The following is a 26932-nucleotide window of genomic DNA, read 5'->3' as shown; positions in this document are numbered from 1 at the left end:
TATTGTACAGTTTCAGCAAACCAGTCATCACAACAAGCTGAGTTATGATCATGGAACTTAGCGCTTTCCTCAGCAGGGTGTCTACATTTCATGGATACAATTACATCAGTATTACAAATATCCATGAATATATAGAGCTGAATTCATTGAAACATTTCAAAATTTGAATTATCTCTCTGTAGGAAACACATTTTAATACAGAGTTTTTACAGACAAATAGTCATGATATTTAAAATATTTGAACTTGTCATCAGCACTGACAGCAAGGGTAGTACATAAATAATATAAATTGAATACAAGAATGTAATATATATCCCTTACTTCTTGAAAACATGTCTGCACTAAAAGAAAAAAATGTTTTTGGCATCCCCTGTGCCCATGGGCAGGACAATCTCACACGGCAGGTTTGTCAACAGAACACCTTGCAATAGGGATATCAGTCTTGGGTATTTACATCTAAAGGGATTCAGAGACTGTATTGATAGTGCACTAGGTGATAATAATGAACCAGACTCCCATTCAATATTTGTTTGCATGGTAAAACAGATATTTCCTTAGGCTATGTATACACGTCAGATGATAGTAGACTCATGGCTGCTATTGGACGGAACTCTGGCGTGTGTACAGCGCTCACCGTCCGTCATCTGACTGTCCTGGTGGAACCATGGACGACGGGCGAGGAATGATCGTAATGGAAGTGAAGGGGGAGAGAGAGCAGCAGGGTGCCACTCCATCGTTCTCCTCTCTCCCCTCTTTATAGAGCAGATTTTGTCTGTATGTACAGTGCTCGTTCATGCATGCGTCGTTTGTCGTTGGAAAGGATCGTGAAAGATCTTTTCCAAGACAATTATTGCACGTGTGTACGTAGCCTTAGAATAGAGAAAGGCAGGATTCTGCTAAAAAGTTTCCTACAACCCATGTAATGTACACTATCACCCAGAGGGTATTGTTTTCTTTCTTTGTGAACTTTCATTCCTGCACAAAAGATTTGTGACTCTTTTTAGCCAGTCTGGTTCTCCAGCACAGTCAAGACCTGGACTTTTACTACAGTAGTTGGCCCAGTACATACGCAAAGCCTACTAATTGGACATTGAATGAATATCATTGGTTTCTGGTCCTGTCAATCTCAATCCCAGTTACAGTATACTTTGTAATAGATTATGAGAAGCTGTTACAAAGTTGAATTTAAATAAATACTTTAGTGGGCAGGGGCTGGTCTGCAGCAACCAATAGGACATAGTTTTGGCTTCAGATGGTGCAGCTCCTCAAGTGTGGTGCAGCTCCTCAAGTGTGGTGCAGCTCCTGGGGGCCCTAAGAAATTGCCAAGTTTGCCACCTCAAATGCCAGCCCTGCCTTGACATCTTCTCTAATTGCTTCTCTTATCAGCCCTAACTATAGTCTTGTTCACATAAAATATCTGAAAGAAGAATGTGTTGCTCATATGAATCAGTCATATTTTCCATCTCATTTTTGTAGGGAAAATTAAAGGATGAAGAGAAGAGCTGATTAGGTGTGAAAGGCAACAGTTTTACTTTCTGGATACAGTCATAAGACCATATGTATTGAATATGCTTGGTGATACCAGTTAAATCTCCCAATACAACTAAAAAAATGAGTTTCTTGACCTTTATATGACTTAGCTTTACTCTTTATCCACCCTTAAAATTTTGAAGCTAATTGGATTATATAAAACCATTTTCCAATGTAACTTTTTTCATCAATAAAATATTTATCACACTTAATTTGCCAGCTCTCATCCCATTTTTGCTTTTCCTTTCCTTAGTTGCTGCAAGACATGTTTTGAAACTTTTCTGCTTCCCAGTTTTATCTCGTGTGTTCCTATTTGCCGTGTGTCTTGGCTGTGCTCATCTATTAATTAAAGCCTGCAGCCACTCGCACATCCTGAAGACTGACTACAAAGGAGTCTTTGCTGCTTAGTGTGTGACAAAGCCTTAGTGACTCCCAGAAGAGATACTGTTACTTGAACTCATAGCATCTTAAAGCAGAATCAAGATGTTAAATAAGTCATTAAGTATCTTGCATGTTCTGTCCCATTAATGAGCTCATTTTTTTTTCAGTGTTGGCGGTCTTATTCTAGACACAACTGTTTCTGACCCAAACTTGGTTGGGATTGTTGTCTACACACCAGTAATAAATGGTAAGAATTTGTTTTGTGCATTCCTATGTCATTGTCCACATGTTATCTATTTATAAGCCTCACACACACAAAGATACCAATAATGTCACAGCTGGAGAGGGGATATTTATAGATATCAGCTCTTTGCAGCTGGGCAGCAATTATTGGATTGTATATGAGGAAGTATAACTTGCTGTGCAAAGTCTTCCTAGGCCTAGGATTTAGGTTTTCATTTCAAGCAATATGACAACATTATGTGGCTTAATACAAATAGGATTGTAAACCGTATCTGTTCACATTGATGACTAGAATTGATCTGTTGTGTTTATCATAACACAGATCTTGGGTATTGTAGCTTAATAATAATATTATCAATAATAATATTTATTTAGTGCAAACATATTACGCAGCGCTGTGCAATAAATGTGCATTAAATAAGGGTTGCAAATGACAGACAAATACAGACAGTGACACAGGAGGAGAAGAGGACCCTGGCCCGAAGAGCTTACAATCTAAGAGGTGGAGAAGTATCACACAATAGGGGGGATCTGTTATATAATAATTCAATCTTCTATCTGTACAATGTAGAGAAGCAGCACACAGGTTACTTGCTACAAAATTATTATTAATATGAAAGCCACAGAAATACTGCATCACTTGCTCTGATATAGAAAACATGGGCAAGGGTGCCTCCTAAAAGTTTTTCTACAGAACACCATCCTACATGATTATGATCCTGTCCAGCATCTACCAAAAACTGAAATATTTTTGGGGTGGGCTGACCCTTTGGAGCCTTGTTAAGCTGACCTGTTATATTGTGCATACTAGTGATAGCACCACATTAGTTTGTTTGTATAAGCATCCACAACTGCAGTGCTATATTTAAAATCTGGTATGATTCTGACTAGAAGGAAAAAGGAATATACTGAATATGTGCATTCTACTTGCAAGTAGTTCGCTAAAATCAGTACATTTGAATGAAGTAGTTAGGAGGTGAATATAAAATGTATTAAAAACTAGAATTATTTGAACAGATGTTTTTTTTTTAAATTACAAATTATTGTGTAATGCTGGCACACAGTGTGAAGAGTTATTCTGTGTACATGAATATAATAAGAAAATAATGAAATGCCATTTAAAGTCTGTGTGATTTATCTTCTAATTACTCTCCTTGTGTCATAAGTCCTCTACAATAGTAGGTGATTTTCTTTATCTTAGCTTGCTTCTTTTCACTAACATACAATGTGTTCCTTGTAAATTAATTATCATAAATGATGAGAAGGAATTTCTTTATCATTCAACCTTTTGTTGTTTTTATGTCATTGGTTAAGCTTCAAAAAGGAAACTATTATGACCTTTTGAGTAGTTTTTTAAAATATTAGTCCTCAAAACTGGCCTTTACAGAAACCCCTTAGGCACGTTTTATTGTATTTTTCTAACTACAGTGATTAAAATTTTTTATGTCCACGCAATTCCTAACAATACAAATACCTGTATGGTACACATAATGTTTTCGTTATAACATAGTCCTAAAACTTAACAGCCTGACACCCTTTAAAATATTGTCACTCCAAGTTGGGATTTAAGTTATACCTCTTTTGTCCTTGATGCAGAATATCTACTAAGCTCAAATGGTAATAATACCTTTCTTTCACCTGCAGCATCCAGTGTGATAACACATGGTCAACCTATTACTTTATATACTTAATTATAAACCAATATTTTTGCCCTCCAAACGCCCTTGGAAAAAGAATGTAGGTTTATACTCGGGTCCGTTCTGGAACCAGGAACATATCTCAGGTTTAAAAGATCATAGCTGTCAGAGAAGCTGTTGGTAACAAACTTTACACAAGGACACAGCAGTAAAATAAAAAAAGCTTTACCTGTAAAAGGGGGTGAGATGTACCAGTAGCCAAGTCATTTTAACTTTTCCCCTTTTTTCCCCTTTTAAATAAATGTTTAAAATAATAAAATATTTTTTATTAATATTAGTGGATTTAAGTGGTAGTTCTGTTGATTAATGTTTTGAATGTTACCAGGCATAGCCACTTTTTGTGTCCTACGTTTATACTCCTGTCAAAGTCCTTCTTTTTTTAGTTTTTTCAGGTAACGGTAGGTATCTTGGTTTTTATTTAGATCACTTTTTATTTGAGTATGGAGTATATTAATTCTTTGAATTGAGGCTGAAAGGCTAATTGAGGCATATTTACTGTTTCATATTTTCCCCAGACCTAAAGTAACTGTTGCTGCTAATGCCCCTCTTTGTATACCATGTCTTTCCATTTATCTGCCCATAATAATGTGCAGTAATAGACATGCCCCATAGCTGTATGCTATTTCAGCAGGCTGTCTGTACATTGCAATCTAGACTACCCTTCAGCTATTTATCTACATAGCATCCTGAGTCAATATTCAGTGCTTTACATTTATTAGATATAGAACTATTCTAGAGGAAAGCCAACATTAGTTTCCCATTTTGATTTTTATTGGGTCATTTGCCTTCATATTTTTATTTGCTCATATGTGACAGTAAATGCTCCACACTGTGCTTTGAATTTTGTTGGCAGTTATAGAACAAAATTTGCATGTGTTTCTGGTAAATAGGACAGACAGTCACACAGACAGTAGGACTTTACGTCTTTTTTTTACCCCTATCCAACATGGTATTAGCTATCGTAGAGGTCACAATTTGTGTAGTACAGTTACTTTTCTAATTTCCAGGTAATGCATTTGCTTTTCCTTCATAAGCGGCAGTACCAGTTTTAATGACTTAACTTCAGAAATAGTTTATATATTATATAGAATAGAATACACCAAAATGATATACAGTTGGCAGGCATAAGGAATGCTCTGTAATCCTAAAATAGACTCTTCGCTAAGATGCATTGCATAATGTTCTGTATCTATCTGGACCAGTGCGGGGGTCATCTACACGTTTGATCATCAAGTAAACATTTGAAAATAAATCTGTGACATGAGAAGCAAATGTCAGTCCTTGAAAAACATCAAAGGAGATTTGCATCTGCTCAGGACTCCTATGTCTTGTGCCTCGGAGAAATGTTTGACTTTCAACCAACCTCTTCACTGGTTCTTTGTGCAGCTCCATATGAACCTTCCTATGATATCTTGTGACGTCCAGATATCAGATTTCTCTTTAGGAAAACATTTATTTGAGATTCAAGTTTTCCTAAAGCTGTTCCTTTTTATGTATTAAAACATTAGGCTTCTGTGCAAAATGTCTGAAAGGACAGTGTTCGTGTAGATTCTTATAGTAAGTGTCAAATATATTGAAACAGATGCCCAGCCAGTCCCTAAAGTCATATGCCCAGCCAGTCCCCAGCTGCATAATATGTTGGCGCTATATAAATCCTGTTTATTAATAATAATAATAATAATATAATATTAATAATAATATATACATAATGTCATTGTTTAAAATTGTTATTTTTAGTTTGTTAAATTCTTCAGCTGTCATTAATGTAATATCTGAATCATTAATGTTCTTGGTTAAGCACTTCCTGTCATGAGTTGACAACACTTTGTCTATGCTTGGTAACTTCTCTTCAATGTGGTCACCCTAAGGCAAGTGCTTCCAATGCTTATATGAATGTGCTTTTCAAGTACCCTTTGACATTGGTATATTTTTTTAGCAGTATTTAGTAGCTATGTGTAAATATTCTTTTCAGAACAGTTCAGTTATGTTAACATTATGATCATATATGAATAATTGTGTGCTAAACATTCAGACTCTTGAGATAAATTGATTATAAAAAGTATGCATGTCCCAGGAATTCATGGAGAAATTGTTCATAATCTGTACTCCATAGCATAATAAAGCACATTTTTTATCACAGAGCCCTTCAACTCTGACCGAAAATAAAAATGAAATACAAGTGCTGCCCTTGACCAGTAAAGTGTTCATATCTTGCACTCTCTGTAAAGTCCTGTACACACTAAGCTTCAGGTGAGTCTGGCCTGAAGTTTAGGTAATTGGCCAGTCATTATGTATAGTCGGAGCTACCCTCTGCTCAATACATGGGATTTTACAGGAAGCTTACTAATGGTGATCGACACCATTCTGTGTACTTCTTGGTTGCAGAGGTTTGTAAGTAAGTGGAGGTACACTTATTCCTTATCTGGAAAGAGGGAGGTAAATGTGTAAGAGTTGACACATAGAACAATAAAGAACAAAGTATTTCCCAAGATTAATGGGGGTCTATAATGTCTTAGAAAATAGCTGCTTTATTCCACTGAATACTTTTGATAAAATCCAGTTTAAGGCTTATTGGTTTTTAAGGGATTGCTGTATTTGCTAACTGTTCAGCAGTTTCACTCTGATTTGTGGCAGGCTGCCAGCCTATTTATTTAGGCTACTCATGCTGTAGACCCAGCGCTGGCAGATGACCTATATGGAAAAGGATAAAAAGCTTAGGATGACAACAACTAAGAAAAAGGATGCTTTTACCATCAAAAGGAGGGCACACGCTATCATCTGTACATCCATAACAGGATGCTTTGCACTGAGGATTAAAGGAAAGCTGTTTCAAATAGCTTTTGAAGCCCACTGGGTTCTTTCATACCGTAGCCATGGCATTTCTAATAAAGCATACACGATATGGGCAATAATGAGCAAAGAAACAACAGTTGATTAATTCATACTGACCACACTGGAAGAGGACAGTATGCTAGCAAACCTTCAAAGCCAAAATGTGGCAGTCATCTAGTAAAGAAATACTGAATCTAGTAGTGCACATTTTTGTCTGCTAAAACATAGGATACCTCAAATGACTACATCATCCTATCCTTTCAGACAACTAAAAAGCCTCAGGATACTGGATCCATAAACTGTGGATGGCTATAGACAGCGAAATTCTTCCTAAGAATGACTTGTGGGTAGAGATTTGCCCATCCTCCAGCCAGCTATTAGGGCATCAGGACTCTTTATTACTTGCATGACTTTAATGGTGGCAACCACATGTCTCTTCAGCTCTATCATATAGTAAAGGCTCGGGGGCTTTTGCAGGGAGAGGGTTCATCCTGTTGTGCAAACTTACTGCCTCGTATGATATTAGAATTTGCCCTCAAAATTGAAGCATCAATTGCTTTTACCATGTCAACTATAGTCCATGTAATCTGGGTATACGGTATTGAATAGATACAGATGGTACAGACTTTTTATATCACCAAAGACCTTCAGTAGTGAAATCTCCTAATTGGAGCTGCCAGCTCTGCTTTCTGCCCCGAAGGATGAGCCATTAATTCTAGTACGTTCCTACAGTTAAATAATGTCTACAGTAAAAGCTTAGAGGATGGCTTAGGATCTTGTTGTATGAGTTCCATCCCTCCAAAACTCACTGAAAAACTACATTTCTTTCCTTATTTTCTTTTCTTTTCTCAATAATTTTCCATCACTAATACTAAGAAATAACAAAGTTTGGCAGGTAAAAAAAACTTCAGTTTAGTTATGTCGTGTGTTTGTATAAAACACATGTAGTCAGTTATTTTATAGTGGTCGTGCCCAACTAGTGACAGGTTTTATGATCCTTGCCTGTCTGTGACGTGTAAAACAGTTGTGCAAAAGAAACTAGGTGTTTTGTTAAGAATTGTTATGTTTTGTTCATTAGGAGACCCATGACCCAAGACTATGTTCCTTTACATTTCATTCACCACATTTGAAACTCTATTACTGTAGATATTTGCTTTATAGAAAAACCATATAGTTCCTCTGCAATCCATATTGCGCCTTCAAAATGATGTGCCAGTATTAAATAAACTGTTATAAATGATAAACTTTTTTTGTGTTTAAAACTTCCTGTAGTAAGCTGACAACATAGTGCCTTTTCTGAGCTGAAAATCAAAGCAGTGTTATCAGGCCTACTTTTAAACTTTTTCTATTAATTTAATGGTAGAATATGAATATTTTATTTTTATATTCATGTAGGTATTGGAGGAAATTTAGTAGCCATTCAGGCCAGCAGGATTTCTACCTATCTTCACTTACACAGCATTCCCGGGGAGCTGCCAGAAGAGGCAAAGGGGTGCTACCATCCTTGTAGGACCTTTTGTGGAGCAGGTATGTTTAATGGCAGTCTAATGAAAATAATGATGTGTCCTTTGTCTTATTATTATTTGTTCCCTTATGCTATTCCCCTCCAAGTCACTCAATACCTGGCTGCTTTCATCATCCTAAACCAGCCTGTGTCTAGAAACATAACAACTTTGCTGATTAGGCCCTATTCCTAAATTCAAAATATAAATGCTTCCTTATACTAATGAAAATAAATTAGAAGCCAATTGCAATAAATCTTTTAGCATTGGCTTCATGTTTTAATAGAAACCCATGCTGATGAAGGTTACTATTGTTGGTCTTGTGAGAATGCTGGTTTTCTGTTTGTCTCTGATTTAAATACTCTTTCAACAAACCCACAGATTAACAAAACTAGCCTGCAGTCAGAGCTCCTAATCTGCATGCTTATTTCGAGACAATGACTCACAATAACAAAGCGACTGGCTTAACATGACAGCCTAGTTAGTAATTAGTAATTTCAGAAAGGAGGTGCCATAATGGGTACTTGAAGGGGTGTTGGAGCTTCTTCAATGTTTTTTGCTCTCTCCATCTCTGCTGGGGTGACAACACAACTTATTTTCTCCATGTATCACAAGGACCACAGGCAGATATAAAAAGCTGTCTGATATCTATTCAATTAAAAAAATACGACATGTCTAGAGGTATGCTTTAGGGCAGCCCCACTTTCATTGTCTTCTGTTTGCTTATCCCTGGTTCCAGCAGCTAAAAAGATGTGTCCCTTTCCTTCTAAAGCCCCTAGGCCTTATTTGATATAAAATGTTTGTGAGGTTCTATAGATTTCATCATGCTTTTATTGATAAGCATTGGAAATTATTTTCAAGAATACCAATACTGTTGGTATCTTCATTGGTGTACTGGATCGTGTTTCATTTTGCCCAGACTGAGTCTGAACTTTCATTGTATAAACAGATTTCCATTGCTTTAGTTCAGAACGAAAGAGGGATTCTGTTTGTGGTGGGCACAAAATGGTCTCAAGATCTTCTGACCTTTTATACATATTTATGTAACCTAACTAAGGCTGAATAGCCCTGGGTGCTATGTCTTCTAATTACATATGTTTAAAGATTATATGTCCTGCCAGATGCCTAGAAGATGTAAATTTCCAGTTGTAACCTGGCAAAGGTTGCCAATTTACTAGTTTGAAAATACCATAACATTTTGTTTTATCACTGAATAATGATTGATGGAATCGAGCACCAGGGATAAATTATTAAGCAGAATTTCATTACGTTAATGACTTTGTGACCCTTATACCCCTAATGCAATCTGTTCTCTTTCATAGGACCAAATAGAAAATCGGCTCAAGTTCTCGTCTCCCTAGTCATCCCAGGACACTTAATTTTTTTATACACCATTTATTTAATGAAGAGTGGTCACACATCCCTGACTCCTATCTTCATTGTGGTTTATTTATTGGCAGCTCTATTACAGGTAGGTATCCTTACTGGAATGTTTTGACTGCCTAGTGCTGTGCTCTTTATCATCTCCAATTGTTCCTGCTGCCAGATTTCTGTATTCAATGACATTGTCTCTGCGTATCTGTTTCTCATTAGCCAGTCTGAAGTACAACACAAACATGTTCATTTGCTTAATGAATTGTACCCAGCGACATCTGTTTTTGCCTACATTTGTCACTTTGCTACTTTGTTACCAAAGAGATTTTCTGTAGTGGAAATATGATTAGGAATGAATAGTTTTTGTGCTGCCAAGTTGCAGCTATTACCTACTGAAAATGACGTATTCCTCCATTAGCCTACGTATTCCTCCATATTTAGCCTACAGTACTTTTCAAAAACCACTTTTGCTACCTTTTTTAGTTTTATTCAAATTTTGTAAGAGGATTTAGGTGCATAATAAAACATAGTTTCTATATTTTTTACAACCTGTGTTAGAAACATGCAATGTTAGCTTTCTTTGTAAAAATCACTAGGATTCCCACTCTGCCTCACATTAGAAATTTTGTTTTTTCTTTAATTAAATTATCCATTGTGCCTGTGTCAAAAGGGTTCAATATTTAAATGCAGCGTGCTTTTGACATTAGTTTGAGATACTTATGAGATAGTTCAGAAGGAACTGTATAGTGTAGTTGACTTGCATTTGATGTTCTAAGCTGCTTTTGCATCCCCATAGACTTGGCTGTGAGAGAAGCAGCCTTGAGGCAAACAAAAGCCTGTAGACAGGCATTACTGTCTGACATGGGGGGAGCAATTCTCCTTTGAACTCCACAAAAACTGTGGGTAAAGTTTTTAACACAGCATGACTATTCAACACCACTGAATATTGTTGTATGTTGTATTCCTATTATTTGCTGGCTGATGTGGGAATTCCACTGTTTTCTGTTTTTCTACTTTATAGGCACTATGGTTCATTCTTTAAAACATAGCTAAGCTTTATATTTGTGTCTTATGGGTTAATCCTAAGAATTAACCTATTTTATGGGTTTGTACAGTAAAATAGAAGTGGGGAAAAAAGAGGGGTTTAGAGTGGTATGTGTGTTTGAGAAAGAATAGTTTATTTTCAATCAGTTAACATATGAATATTTACAATACATCAGTTGTAAATAACTTTATAATACCGTATTTCCCCGATTATAAGGCATCCCCATCAAATAAGCCACCCTCGATTTTTGCTAAAATAATTAAAATAAGGCACTCACCCGCGAATAAGACGTCCTCCGATACCTGATACTGTGTCTGTCTCCTCGATGCTGGCTGCAGTGCAGAGCGAAACTGAAAGTAACAAGCCGGCACACGCGCCCCCGCGATTCTGCACCAGGAAGCAAGCTGCTGATCCCTGCCCTAACGGAGTTACCCGGCCGTACAGTAGAAAAAAAGGTAAGTCAGTGAACAGAAGGGGACAATCAATGGCACAGAGTGATCAGAAGGGGACAATCAATGGCACATGAGTGATCAGAAGGGGAATACGGTATGAATGGCACATGAGTGATCAGAAGGGGAATATGAATGGCACATGAGTGATCAGGAGGGGACAATCAATGGCACATGAGTGATTTTCAACAATAAATGTGTACTGTAGTCTTCTTCATGGAAAAATAAGACATCCCCCTGAAAATAAGACCTAGGGCATATTTTGGCATTTCAAAAAATATAAGACTTATAATCGGGGAAACAGGGTATCAGTCCTTTGTCAAAAAAGGTTTGTACTGTTGTATGTTCTACCAGACTGTAATTCCTCTGTAAGTGTACCCTGCTAACACTGAAGAAGTGACAAAGCAGTTCTTCAGTTGCATGTGGTAGTGTACTAGGAATGTGAGGCTTACCCTGGTATAAAAATCATACCAACCCTGCAACTGACCTTATTCTGCTAATCTTCCTAGACAGTGATTTTTTAAATTGGCACTTGATTGCTGAATTTTGAGAGTCATGTCCATGATCTCTATAGATTAAAGTAGATTTTCCTGCACTTTTTAGGCTGAACATCTCTCCTAAGCTGACACTGAACCGAAATAACATTAGTCACAGCCTGTTTTGGTATTCACCAGATATCTGCAAAGGGAAAATTCTGAGAGAGGTTAATGGACAACGTCCATGAAGTAACCTTGGTAGCCCTGCTTGAGTCATCTGTAAAAATGCAGACACTTATGTGATTCTTGGCCTAGACGCAAACAGGTTTTATATAAAACTCTGTTTAATCCTTTTGTATTGAATATATTATTCTCAGTTATCCTATTCATTGCTCAACCCAGAAATTTTTTTAAACCGAGTGGGAAGAAATTGTAGGCGGGTGGAAACACCTGAATTGTTATTCATCAGTAACCACCCAAAAATAGCCAGGTGGTTGCTGAAAAGCGCAGGGTGGTGCGCCCAGCTAAAAAAGACTGGGGAGAACACTGCTATTCTTGCTGGCAGCCAGATACCTTTCATTCTCCAACATGTTTCTGCACTAAAGGAAAGAGCCTTAAATGTGAAGGAATAATAGCAATGATATAGAGCGAAAAGACATTTTACTCAGGCACACTAAGTGCTGTACTACCCATACCGTCCTTTAGAGATTTGTATTCTTTATTATTCATAAGTTACACCTGGGTTCCTGAGTCCTTTATCTTGTTTATCATTCAATATTTTATTTCTTTCAGGGAAGCAACCTGACAGTATATAAATTTGACAGCACTTGTTTAGCTGTCTACTAAATATGCATGCGCTGCAGCTCTCTGACTTCTCCAGCTCAGGAAAGACAGTTTCTTCTTTTTACGTTTCAATTGATTAAGGCTTGCAAATACAAGAGAAGAAACACGCATTGTATAATGGATGTAACAGGAGTGACAAGAGAGCCAGGAGATGTGTAAATAAACCTAATGATTTGTATGAATGGTACAAACTGCACAGAAGGATGTCCACAGACGGAGGGGGAAATATTTAGCTTATGACTTTATTTTACCATTGAAAAAAATCACTACAGCCACATATAAGCACTAAAATAACATTGCTGCAGTCAAACCTAAGAATGTCAGCTGTGAAGTGTACTTATCCTCTGATTGTAAAATTTTTAGGGTTGAGCTTCTCTGACTATCTCATTTACCATGTCCTACAAAAAGAATAATTGCATCAGTCAGTGTTGCTCATAGCAGCCAATCAGATCACATAGAAACCTTTCATCTCTTTCTACAGCAGTTGCAAAATGAATAGGAGGCTATATTTTGCTGCTCTACACCAGCTTAATCTTTTAACTGCTGAGGAACCCTTGAAATATTATTCTGATCTTGGTGAACTCCAAACCACATTTTGAAGGTCATTAGGAGAAAAAGCCTCTTTAATTGGTGACCAGTGGAAAGAATGCCTCCCTACAGTAGTGGCTTGAATAACATCTTTAGAGACATCTAAAAGCATCATTAGAGTCGTGCAGCTGACTTCCCAGAACTATGCAGGCATCATCAAATGGGAGGTCAGTCAGCCACTATTTGAGGAACCCTGACCAGTCTCTGAGAAACCCTGGGACTCCACCTGGTTGAGAATGGCTGCTCTAAACAGCCACTAAAAGAGTTGGCCACAAAGAGCCTTTTCAAAATTAGGACCATTGCCGGATTTTAAGGGGGACCATTATTTCCAGTGATTGGAGGCACATATTAACTAGAAGTAGATGCGATTTTCATCTGGCCCCAGTATTCTGATAATCTGCCTAAGCAAGGGCAGATATTTACTATGGCAACTGTAAAGTTCAAGTAACCCTTAACTGTTTGAAACACTTTTTTTACATGTGTTCATTTGTTTAACTTTATTTTCCAAACTAATACCATTAATGGAAATCTCTAACATGGAGAACCTCTCATTGCAGGGCTTCCTTTCTAAAAACTTTTTCCCTGACTGTCATGTTGACACAGTGGGCCTGATTTAATAAAGCTGTCCATGGCTGGAGAGGATACATGTTATTCAGTGAAGCTGGGTGATCCAGTAAACCTGAATTGGATCTGGTCCAGGATTCAAGACATTTTCTAGCAAATTCCTTTTGAAGAAGTCACCCAGCTTCACTGATGAAAGTGTATTCTCTCCAGCCTTGGAGATCTTTATAAATCAGGCCCAGTGTTTCCATGTTCCAACTTTGAGTCTGTTTGACTGAGTACTAGAAATAATTAAAGACAAAGTCACATAACAAGTATTTGAGGCCAGCAACTTAGTATAAATTGTATTTAATTTTGTAACTTTCACTTTAATATGTTATACGTGACTGATGACCTTTTTCATTATTTTAAAAAAGCTTTTGTATAAAACATCAAGCATTTCCAAAACTATGCGCCTTTGAAGGATTTTGTTTACACATTTTGCCACTTTTATATTAAAAACGTGTGCCGAAAAATAGTAATTGTTGCTCTTGGAAGCTCTTTTCCCTTTGTAATGATGGTCTTTTTGCAGGAACTCAATAGCAGCTGTATTAAATTTGGACTCTTGTACTGTGAGCCACAGTTACCGAGCAATGAACAATAATTTCACATAGAAACATTTACAAGTAATGTTTCAAAGGGCGAAAATTGCTTGTTCTACCTCTCAGTCCTTAGCTTTGTAGCACATTTCTCTCCATCTGTTTTGCTCTGTAAACAGGCCCTCTGTATTGTTAGAGATGGGTATTGAATTTGCTAAATCAATCAATATTAAATTCCACATTTTACATAGGCGCATCAATACAGTGCAGGGGTAGTTAAGAAATGCAGGTTTAATCTGCACATACTATCAAGGCTGGTGAGTGTTTGTGATTGATCGTATTGATATGCATTTTTGTATCCACCGCTGCTTCTGTTGCAAAGATGATTTAAACAATATTCTGTAGAAGAGATGCAATCAGTTATTCCTTTCCCTAGTGTGTTTTCTGTTCCAGCATCTTAGCTCTTGGCATTGATTGTAGGAGTCCTGTAGGAGACCCAAGTCGCTTACAGTCTTTCACCTTCAAAAGAAGTACAGCACTGCCTTAGAAAACAGAATATATGTTATCACTTCAAATAATAAATCCAAGTTTGGAAAAAAAAAGTTTCATATTTTCATCCAGCTAATCATGCTATTCATCCAGCATGTGTTAGCTACAGAATCTCAAGTTTTGGGTTAGTAAAGCATAGGAGTGAGTTCATACATGCGTGATGTAAATATGTGGGTTGGTGAAAAACAAATAAGACAAAAAAACATATATATATATATATATATATATATATATATATATATATAACTTTTTTCATACAGCTTTATTGATTCAAGTTAACTCGGCACAGCTGGGCTTGGATTGAATGAAGCCTGGAGCAGGTGATTCTTAAGCACTGTGTGGGTGCTTGTGTTAGTACATTAGCCCTAAAGCAGCTTGAGCACATGCCATCAATGGTAACACGCAGGTATGCCTTTGGTATGAAAGTAGAGGGAAAATAAACTATAATTACAGTGACAGGGTAGAGACCTATAATATTGTGATTTACTGGCTGCTTTCAATTATATCTTAAATAACATTCTCTACAACACAGAAAAATGTAAAGCCTTTTTTTATTTTCTAGTTTAGCATGTCATTTAACTATGAAAAAACAGAACTGAATTGTTAGATATCATATATTACTTTAAAGTAGATCTACAACCAAAACATTTAATTTTGTTTTAGATAGACTAGGCAATTGTGAAAAGAGCTCTGATGCCATATCGCTGGCTGTGTACCCATTGGGGATTACTTCTGTCCCAGTGATAATGGTCAGGGAGGCAGAAGGTGAAAAGAAAATTTCACATTTTCCCTAGCACCAGTACATGAGAGAAGAAATCCTTCCAGCTGGAATACCAAAAAAAGAATCGTTGTACACATTGATAGTTTTTACATAGATGGTTTTCACATGTTTTTACATGTGTGTAGTAAACCTTTGTTTAGAATTTAAAGAAATTAGGCTAAATTGTCAAAGCATATCCATCAAACTAGAAATGCTTATTTGCAAAAAAAAGTTTGCCAGGCAAGTCCAATATGATTGGAGGGTTAAACAAAAATGGCAATCAAATCTCCCATACACAAGAAAAGTAGTTTAGGAACCAGAAGAAAATGTATACTTGTGTAAAACTTATCAGTTTTATTTAATTAAGTTTAAAAAAAGTCACTGGCATGACAATCCCATCACATGAACCAAAAGGTGTCATTCACATGGCCAAGGGACTCCTTTTGATTGCAGGAAAGGGGCTCCTTATGGTTCTTTGATGATCCTAATATGGGATAATTACCTGTTGTTATACTAAAAAACTATAATCCACTAATCCAGGAAGATTAAAAAGATGATTTAAATGATCCAAATACCCTTGGCCATGTGAACAACATATTTTTGGTTCATGTGTTGATTGTCATATCTGTGGATTGATGTAGTGCAGGGGTAGGCAAACTTCCAGCCTTTAGGCCAGATATGGCCTAGCCAGTAGTCCGTTCCAGCCTAATGCCCCCCTGGTTGATCCGGCCTAATCACGGCTAGCAGGGGTCGGCAACCGGGGGCATGCGGCATGCGGGGGTAAGGGGACATTCCCTCTCCTCCGTATGCCATGCAGAGAAGAAGGATTTCCTTTCAGGGGCATTCCCTCTCCTCTGTATGCATTGCGGAGGAGAGGGATTTCCTGGTGGGGGGCGGACCACTCAGCGCAGAACTCGAGAGAGAGTCCGACCTAGTGTGCCTTATTGACCTTCTAAAATGGCCTAGTAGCCAAAAAAGTTTGCTGACCCCTGATGTAGTGGATTTTTCTGTGAAACGCGTTACCTTGTATGGCTTGTTAACAATTTTTTCCTAAACTACTTCTCTGGGAGAATTGTTTGCAGTTTTGTTTAAGTAATATTACAAAGTAGTGGAACTGTTTACTATGTTTGGTAACGTAATCTATTATTCATGAGTTTTCCATACAATATGTAAACTGATTGGAGGGTTACTGTCATATAACTGATAAACCTTCCTCTAAAGCCTATTGACAGTAGTTCCTGGGAAATCAACAGCTGACCAATTGTAAGCAGCTGGTTATTGTACCCCTGATTTGGATACATTTGTAAATTAAATTCTGATCACTTTTATCTATTGGGGTGGAGATTATAACATACATGTGTGTTTTTGTACTACAGTCTTCCAAGTAGCTGCTGGCTGGAAAGCTGGCAATCTTTAAAATTCTGCATTAACCTCACCACATCTAATAAAGCAAAGTAACTGGCTTTATGTACTGTGTAACCAAGTAATAATTTCCTCTAATGCAGCTATATTTCTTTCACGTGTATGACCGGTGTTTATTGGTTTAAATATAGTTTAAAATCAGAACGCCTCATATATCCTTCAGTATCCTAATTACACAGACATGTAGTACATTCCATATCATTTAATGTTCACTTTTCCAGTAGTAAGACATTACCACAATGATTTTCACATGCGCCTTTTTTTACTGCATTCTTCAGCCCTACACTGTACGGTAGTGTTAGTGTTCGATCAGAAGATATTATACATTTGGAGTACAAAAGTGGATTTGTCAGCAGTGGAAGAAAAAGTGGAGTCAGTGCTGTAGAGAGAGTTATCCAAGCAAAACATATACCTAAATACTGTCTGGACTGAAGTCAACACACCTAGTTGATGCATAATGAGTTAGGTTATTGCTATAAAGAAGGGCCTCTTAGTCTCTACAGCCAGTGAATATTTTTTATGTATCGTTATATATAGACTGTCAGCTTACAAGTAGAATTTAGGGGAAAGATTAAATAAGGTGAAACACAGGCATGTGCACTTGTATGTTGTGGCTGTAGAAAAACTGAATTATTAAAACACTGATTTTAATAATGAATATCCAGCTAGATATTAAATATGGCATTGAAGTTGACCTTTCTACTAAAATGAAAGGTTTGCTTACAATGGCCGGGACTCCTAAGTCACCTACTAGGCGCAAAGATGATATCATCACCCTTCTGTGGTAAGTAACCAAGAGAACTTGCAATGTCATGGAATGTCTTTTCGCAAGATCTTGCCTGCTCTGTGTTCCAAAGGGCTCAACCTGCAGTGAAGGTGACATCATTCCCAGTGAGAAAAATGGGAGTGTGTTAGGTATAATCCTAACTTTTTCCTTTGCAAGTATGTTCTGCACCACTATATAGTGGATGATTTATGATTTTGGAGGGGCCTGGCCAATATAAGTGGACATTCTGTTTTGTGGAAGTTCTGCTTTTATTACAGTTTTCTTACCTACTTGACGGTATTATAACTACTTAGGCCTTGCCTGGCACCATACATTTTAAACACCATACACCATAAACTCTTACTGGCAACAAATAGACGCCTCTAAACACCTTTAACTTTCAACATATTTCCTCTGTACCTAGGCTGCACATAATTATGTGACTGTTGTATAGTAAGGGCTACCTGGCACAAAAGGAATAATTTATGACATCATTGGAGTCCCTGTTCAATGTACATTTTGTCTTGGCACAAACAGAAAACTTTTTGTCTTTGTTTTGTCTTTTTGTCTTAATCCAGTGACTTCTCTCTTTCAGGTATTTTCTCTTCTCTGGATCGCAGACTGGATGGTGCATCACATTTGGAGGAAGGGGAATGACCCCGACAGTTTTTCCATTCCTTATCTCACTGCATTGGGGGATCTTTTAGGAACTGCTTTGCTTGCTGTCGGCTTCCACGTCCTATGGCTTATCGGGGATAGAGATGGAGACGTTGGAGACTAGCCCGTGGTTTGGACATCCAGGCACCTCTACTTGATATTGGGAAAACTGTCCTTGGAGTAACTGGGGGTACAATGATTTCCACTGAATCCAGCAAAACAAGAGAGGACAATCGTATTCTGTTCCCGATTTTAGAACTGTGAACAATTTCACTTTTTTTTTTTTTACAAATTTCCAATGATCAATAGTGTACAAACTCCCTTATCAGTAGGTGCGCGGGGCTGTATTCACTCAGCACTTTACTTTTTCTGTATGCATGTTCTATGGCTTTTTATTTCACCCACAGAGTATTCCAAGGTGTTGTCTATTCTCTGGGTTCAGGTTGACATAATGCTGTTGTGCTAGCAAAATTGCTAATATTCATGATAAGGTACTTCCATTTATTTCTACACATCATACCAGTAATTTTATCATTTTAAATTTGCATTCAGTAATTTATTATATGTATGTTTATTTAGGATATGATGCAACTTCAAGCTATTTTAACATAAAATTAATTGCTAAAGTTCATACTAATGTATCAATGTATTGTAAAGTGTAGCCTTAGTGATGCGGTGTTAAAGCTGAACTCTAGTCAAACAGATAGTATTAGAAGAATTACATAGATGTGGATAGACCTACCTGAATGTCTATAATTCAGTTTTGTCATCAGCCACTTTCCCATGCCAGGCAGAATCGTGAGCCCAGTGACATCACTTTTCTCCACTGTAGTTAAGCAGTACAATTTGGATATCGACCATAGTGGTTCTTTTGTTCTCTCAGCAAGCTGCCAGTGTTAAAGTGACAACATTGACTAGTACAGTAAAGCCTGCTTTGCACAGGAACAGATATATAACAAATACTATAGTATTTATATTAGCTGTAATCAAAATATATTTCATGATTTTTACATGTTTTACTAAATGTTATTCTTTTCTTTCTGGAGTTCAGCTTTAACCAGGAAGAAGGTGTACCTTTGGATGCATTTAATGATTTTTGTGTAAATGACACTTTATAAGGTTTTTCCTTGCTTTGTTTACTGTAATGCATTACTCATGTAAAACAAACATTTTGTGGCATAAATTGTAGGCTGCCATGGCTGACCTCTGCAGAAAATGCTGATTGACTGGCTGTTCTATTACTGAAATGGCTTTATTGCATTCAAAGTCATTGACCTATATTTAGCATGTAGGTGTTCTGACTTTACTAGCTGCCTACTTAATCCAGGTTTTGAACCAGGAGACATCCAGGGAACGAGATATTGTTAAAAGTACTTTAAAAGTATTTTATGTGTTCTTAAGGTCTGTCATTCAAAATGAGAAAAAACAGGGCTACAATTGGTGTTTATCTCTATCCATGGCACCATTAGACAGCTTTTTACCCACTTCTTTCCTTTTACCTACTTGGGCTTTGGGTAGAATCTCTCCGCACCCTATATTACAACACCTCTAAAAGACTTGATGTGCAGTCTGATGCCACCAAACCAATTAGGAGCACGCCACAAACAAACATTAGAGGTTGCAGACATGAACCGCTACTTTGTCTATAGGGTGCACCAAGAGAGACCACACAACAATCTGCACATCACTAATAACACAACAAGATTCGATCAGTTTATCAGGGTGATTGTGAAGAACAGGCCTAATATTATTATTATTATTATTATTATTATTATTATATAAAGCTCTGTGTAAGGCAGTAGTGTATAGGAGCTCAGCACCAGGGTAAAGCTTAAAAACATAAGACATATGTAATCAATTTTCTTTTATGTCTACCTCTTTTTAGTTTTATTTATATTCAGCTAATCAGTGCAAAACCCCAGTTGTTTCAGGGACATTTAAGTCAATATTTGACAATAATGCTATTCAGCAAACAATACAACTAAAATTAAAACATTCACCTCCTCTGCTCCGCCGATTACAGAGTTTTTTATTATACTTCTAAAGCCTGTGCTGTGTAACTACTTTTCTATCGCCTTTCTGTATGCCCTGTCACATTCATATTTCCAAGGTAGGTTCTACTCTAAATGGTAAATCAGCTTTCTTAATGTGACACAAAGACCTGCCAGCACTGAGTGCATGTAATCGCCAAAGGTATAAATAATGATTGGATAAAAAAAAAATATTGAGCAGGCTTTAATACATGGACAAATCTCAAGAGGCACCCTGCAATTACACCAAAAAAACAGCATGGTAAAGTACAGTGTCTCCATTCTGTGTGTTTGTCCTATTGTGTTCCCTGTGTCCCCACAACCCCAAAGGTCACATTGGTGATGTGACACGCACTGTGTGTAGTGGGAAGAGACAAAGTCACCCAACACCCTCAGAACATTCCTCCAGTTCATTTCTGTCAATTCTATTCAATTTAATTTGGCACTGCAATGGTTAGGTACGATCATGATCGTTTATCTTCAGTGACCATAATCTAGCGTGTGTACAACTTTAATGTCTCCTAGCAGACCAGGGATTTCAAAGAAGAATCTCAGAACCCTTGGATAACATGCAGGGAAAAATTCTCATTCCACAGGCTCTAGTATTCTGCTACAAGGTATATCTAGATGTAACTTTTCACTGTAGACAGCAGGCTACCATTAGTAAACTCATTGATTGGTAAAGACAAAATGGGTGTTACCCCAATTTGGGTTCTTGATAAGCATGTAAAACTTAGAAAATTAATTTAATTAGCCAACAAAATTCATATGTACCATGTACCCTTACAGGGAAACTGCAGCCTTCTGAAACTGGTTGGAGCTTATGCAATCCATTAAGTGAGTCTGATTCTCTAAAATAGGGGAGAACTGTCAGTGAAAAATAGTGTAAACATTCACCTCAATTATCACTTGAAAAGCATCTGCACGTGATTGACGTATTCAAAGTGATCAGGAATTTGCTTTCCACAAGTTTTGATTATTTTGAGTGAAGACTCCAAATTTTATTTATAAATCAACCTCAACAATTTATTCCTACAATGTTATTTTATTAGTTCAAGATGCCACTGTGAATTCAACAACTGTGCCACGTCTATTTATATCTGTTCTCAAAGATGCAGGTGCCATTTTGGATGCCACAGATTAATTATTTGATACTGACACCTGTATAAAAAGCATATTATATGCTGCTGTGATCCTGCTTGCTATGATGTAAACTATTTTTATGTTAGGAACATGGTATTTATACCGTGCAGATTATATTCTCCTAGATGGACCTGGTGATACTATTTCACTCACGGGACCTCCTATGTGTTGTATTCCTTATCACCTATGAGAATACTGTGTATGTTTACTGTCTAAACACATTTTAATAGGACTGATTAGGAAATAGATTCATGACAAGCGTGTATTATGTGAAAATATTCTTTACATACCACCTATCAGTGTCTTTGTCATTTTGCCAATTATTTTATGCAATATTTTACCAAATGGGTGATACTTTTTTTAGGTGGAACAAACACCAGTGAATACTAAATACCAGACAAGGCAATCAAGACAGTGATGCCTGTTTCTGCCAAGAAAATGTTACCATAGATGCTTTGAATATATTGTGTCTACATTTTTATACAAGTGTATGTATAAAATCACACGGCAAAGATCAGTTTGTACCAATAAAGTGTTATTCACATCCAAATGTCTAAACTTCTGCACACATCTTTCTAAACTGTGTTATTGGAGCATTGAGGTACCAGGCTTATCCAAATGGTTGCATTATAAAGTACAAACTTGTACAGTGTAGAGCAGGTGTTGGAGCATATAACCAGTGCCAAATAGTGATGCCCCACATTCAGATAAAAACACACTTTTAAGTTAAGCAAGGAAGGGGCAGACATTTCAGACAGTGTTTTGCTTCTGTCTTTGCTTTTCTGTTCCCATAATGACCTCACCTACTTTTACCTTTATGAACTGTTTAATTTATTAGCATATATTTCAATTACTTTCCTGCATGAACTCACAAAATTTAAATAACAAAGATGTTGGCACCCTCAGTTATTTGAAAATTCCAATTACAGTGGTCCCATACTAGCTGTGGTGCCAATTGCTCCAAACCAACATACATTCAGCTACTGCATGTGTGTGTATGTATGTATATGACAGGACTAATGACTATATCTGAAATGTATAAGCCATGACCAAGCAGGCCAGTCTTATTCCTTTATTACATTGCTCCCTTTACTGAAGATTATTTATATAAAGAAGACTGTTTTTGAGTAGGCTGATAAAAATAGTTTAATGTCAGATATTTTGTACAAGACAGCAGCACACAAAATACCAGGGAGCTGAGTTGTTAGTGGCGTAATTTAATATCCCATTTGTCTTTCAGCAGCCAGCTCATCTTCAAAGACATAGCAGACAGGAGATGAGTCTAGTTACTTGTAGGAAAGCAGTCAGCAGATGTTGAAGGATGTGACTCACTACATGTGTCTCTGCTGAATCAAATATATGATGAGGGCATCAAGGACCTCACAAGTGACACCAAATTTAACAGTACGGAATAGGGGTATGTAAGTTGCTGTATACAGTGTATGTATATATATATATATATATATATTTTTTTTTTATTTTTTATTTTTTAAGTAGAACATCAGCACCATGTTTTCTAAATTTTGGAGTTAGGAAGGTTTTCTATGTCAATCAAGCATTTATTTCTCTTTGTGCCTTTATTTAAGGAGTATTCCCTTGTTAAAAGGGTGCCAGTGGTTTACATGCAACCCAGGGTTCAATATATAATCATACTCCTCTCCTTTATATAGATAAAAAGGGCAGTATGGTTGCTCAGTGGTTAGCACTCTGGCCATTGCAGCGCTAGGTCCCAGGTTCAAATCTTGACCAGGACACCATCTCCATGGATTTTGCAGGTTTACGCGTGTTTGCGTTTCCGGGTTTGCCTTGGGTACTTCGATTTCCTCCCACATTCCAAACACATGCAGTTAGATTAATTGGCTCCCCCCATAATTTACCTTAGACTGTAATAAAGACTTATGACTATGGTAGGGACATTAGATTATGAGCTCCTTTGAGGGACAGCTGGTGACATGACTATGGACCTTGTACAGTACTGCATAATATGTCGGTGCTATATAAGTACTGGATAATAATAAAAAAATTATTTTTTAGTAATAGTTATTCAAATAAATGGACTTGTTTTAAAAGAAGCACACTTTATTGCTCATTACACACTGACTATGACTGTTAATAATCATTAAAGGTAAATTTGGAAAGGGATGTAATACCAGACACTGCATGTTTCACAGACTTCAGTACATTGTTTTGTCTAAGCATCACAAATATTCCACTTAATTCAGTACTTCCACATTATTGACTTTTACAGTTTATAATGCTTATCCCATATGACCTCCAGGAGGCTGATTCACACATTGATTGCTCTGACCTCTGTTCCATGCAGCACGGAATGACCTCACTCTAGACAGCACTGTGATTTCAGCTTGTATTGTTCTACGCAATGTGTTACACAATCTGCTTTTGCCTACATGTGTATTTTTGTTAGGGGGGAGTTTAAATTCTGGTAACAAGAATTCACATTTTAACAGTTCTTACTGTACAAAATATTCTAATATTTCCCAAACCAGGCCTGTTTGCTACGCAGGACCTGTCCATCACGTGCTCCAAGAACTACAGAGCGAGAGGCAGCTCTGGAAGAAACCACTTCTGGGTAAAGGACATCATCTCTTTACTGGCGATGCCACTTTTCACCTGGATAAAAACTGGGCTTATGGGCAATTTATTACTAATAACTTTGTGTTTTATAAATACAAATTAATAAATATAACAATAACTTCCTAATATTATCATTAGAGGCAAATGTCATTTTTACCAACCAGGTGACAACCCTATTCCTTACATTCAGGATGTTTCAAGCTTTGTTCCACCATGAACAACAATAAGACAAAACCTGCTGATTAATATTGGCAGCTTAATGATATATATATTTAATTATCAATGATGGTTTTTATTAACTGTTATTATTACTATGCCCAATATTCAAACTAAACCTTTGGAAGAACAAGCCGGTGAAAGTTCTATTCTGTGTACATAGATTTATTCTTCTGTGCAGCTTCTAAACATAATTATTCAAGCATTTGCCAAAGCTATTCAAGAACGTTGCTGCCACACAAAACCTGGACCCTGCTCAAATTACGTTTCCCATTTTTTATATATTCCCTTGGTCACAAAACACTGGGTTTATGGGACAATAGTAACATATGTAAGTCAGGATGCATTTTATACTTACAGAACAGCCTAGATATATGACCTCGTTTACTTTAAACCTGTTCTGATTTCATAGATATACTCATTTCTCCCAAGGCAGATTTTGTGGTTGAGTAGAATGATTTGCACACAGCATGTGCCTACAGATGTGCTGTGTGAATCACTGTGCCAGGTGCTGTGGGGATTTATGCGTCTATAGCAACAATGCAATGCTTTGCTTTTCTTTTATGTAGCACATCCAGTGGAAGTACTAAAGTGTTAGATTTTGTATATATATAAGGTGTGTGCTAGCCACTGATCCAACCATGCATCAATTTAACATACATGGGAGGTGTGCCAGGAAAAACAAAATCTTAGCTTAGTTTTTGAGCAAGACTACAGCTGCCATTGAACATTAAGGAAAGACAAGACATTCTAAACAATTAGCTGTGAACTGATGGATTTATAATTAAGTTACCTGGTAAGGATAGCAAACCAAGGAGAAAAACCTCATACCAACTGTAAAGCATGCTGGTGAATGGTTACAGTTTGAGGTTGCTCTTATGCTCCAGGGCCTAGTCAACACTCATTGAGTAAACTTTGAATTTTGCATCATATCAGAGTGAAAGGCCATCTTATTACAAGTTGAACCAGAACTGGAGGTAAAGCGTGCTAGAAAATAGCTCTATAGGAAAAAATTGAGGCCCAATAAAAATCCTAATTTAGTTCCCAACGCAATGTAGTGGGTGGATTAGAGATAGACAGTTTATGCAAGAAACCCCACAAATATCTTGCAACTGAAGGAATTTTGCATGGAGTGCTTAAGACTGATGAGCAGTTTTGCAAAATGCCTAAAAAAGGATTTTCTGCTAAAGAGGCAAGACAGCTTCTGAGGCCAAGGTTGTACTTACTTTTTCCATAAATCACCATCTATTATAATGTTTGTTTAAAAAGATCAGAGGTCGGCAAACTCTGGTCTTTTAGGCCAGATACGGCCTGGCCAGTAGTCTGTTCCGGCCTAACACCCCCTGGCCAATCCGGCCCAATTTCCGGCGTATCGGCCAGGGGGCGTTAGAAACTACCGAAGCTGCCTCCTTGCTGCGTGTCCCCTATTTATCGCAGCTGGCGTTGATACCGGCGTTGATTTCACCGTTGCGGTAAATAGGGAACACTCCCTGAAGGGAAATCCCTCTCCTCTGCAATGGATACGAAGGGGAGGGATTTCACTTCAGGGGGTGTTCCCTGGTGGTGGGCGGAGCCATTCGGATGGGGCTCATAGTCTGACCTAGTGTGCCCACCCCTGAAATGGCCTAGTGGCCATAAAAGTTTTCTGATCGCTGAAATAGATGATTGAAACATAAATGGTAAACAAAGCTAATGTTTGACTGTTAAAATATGGTTAAAAAAAAGTCAACCATTTCTATTGGATGTGCTTACTTTTTTATATTGTGGCATTTCTTGTTGACCAAATATCAGGTCAGAAGACCAAAAGACAGACAGACCTCTGTTCACAAAAGAATAATGCATGGTATCATGTTTGTTGATTTTAACACTCCATGTATTTTATTCAATAAAGTCATTACCACATATATATGATACCTAATCCTACACATTCACTATGTTATTGCTTTGTGAAAGTGTGTTAAATGTAAAGTCAATTCACAAAGGTTTATCACACATGTTTTCACTCCATAAAATACTGCTTTCAAAAGTTTCAAATGCTAAATGTAGATGGAAAACTGAATCCCACATTATTATGATATTTCTGTGAATTGAACAGGTTTTGTAGTTTATAGCATTATAGGGCATTCATTAGTTTCATTCTATCCATTCCTTGCAGGAAGGAGAGTTGGTGTAAAGGAGTCATTAGAGACTAATAGTTATCTGAAACAGGTCTTTAGAAGTATATGACTGCAAAGGGCTTTGCACAGGAAGCAGCACCTAATGGTACCATTATCAGGGCAAACCATACGCTTTCTATCTGCCATTACAGCCCAGAATCAGGCTGCACACACACACACAGCCAGCTTTACTAATTATTGCCTATAATCACCCCCGATTGATCGATGGCAATCAAATGTATAGGAAACATCTGAGTGTAGGATGTAGGAGCTATTACTTGCTAAAAATAGAACATTCTTCCAAATATGTGACACTGAGCACAACTACATCTGCAATGATTACTAGGGTTTACTCATGGGCCGATCACAGGCTATGACTGCTATAATAAAAATCACCCACGTGTGCGACAAAAGAACAGAGCTTAGCAATGGACCTGTCCTACACTTGTATGACAGAGGAGAACAATTCACATGCAGAGCTGAAGTCCAGTTTCTGAGTTTAGCAGAAGAAACATAAATTACATTTCTCAGTCCAAGAA

The 26932-nt window shown here is 37.3% G+C and overlaps 1 protein-coding gene across 1 annotated transcript in view; it reads left to right on the top strand.

Annotated features, from left to right (window-relative positions):
- SLC41A2 (solute carrier family 41 member 2) overlaps positions 1 to 21976 on the top strand; it is a 52934-nt gene extending 30958 nt beyond the window's left edge. The window contains exons 8-11 of the mRNA XM_072401168.1: positions 2079 to 2158; positions 8079 to 8210; positions 9508 to 9656; positions 18192 to 21976. Of these exons, the coding sequence (XP_072257269.1) occupies positions 2079 to 2158; positions 8079 to 8210; positions 9508 to 9656; positions 18192 to 18377 (547 nt within the window). The 3' untranslated portion in view covers positions 18378 to 21976. The remainder of the gene's footprint in view (positions 1 to 2078; positions 2159 to 8078; positions 8211 to 9507; positions 9657 to 18191) is intronic.
- The last annotated feature ends 4956 nt before the right edge of the window (positions 21977 to 26932 follow it).

Source organism: Pyxicephalus adspersus, chromosome 2, assembly GCF_032062135.1.
Source record: "Pyxicephalus adspersus chromosome 2, UCB_Pads_2.0, whole genome shotgun sequence".
Lineage (NCBI taxonomy): Eukaryota > Metazoa > Chordata > Amphibia > Anura > Pyxicephalidae > Pyxicephalus > Pyxicephalus adspersus.
Note: the sequence above shows the minus strand (reverse complement) of the source record. Positions and strands in the feature narration are given on the sequence as shown.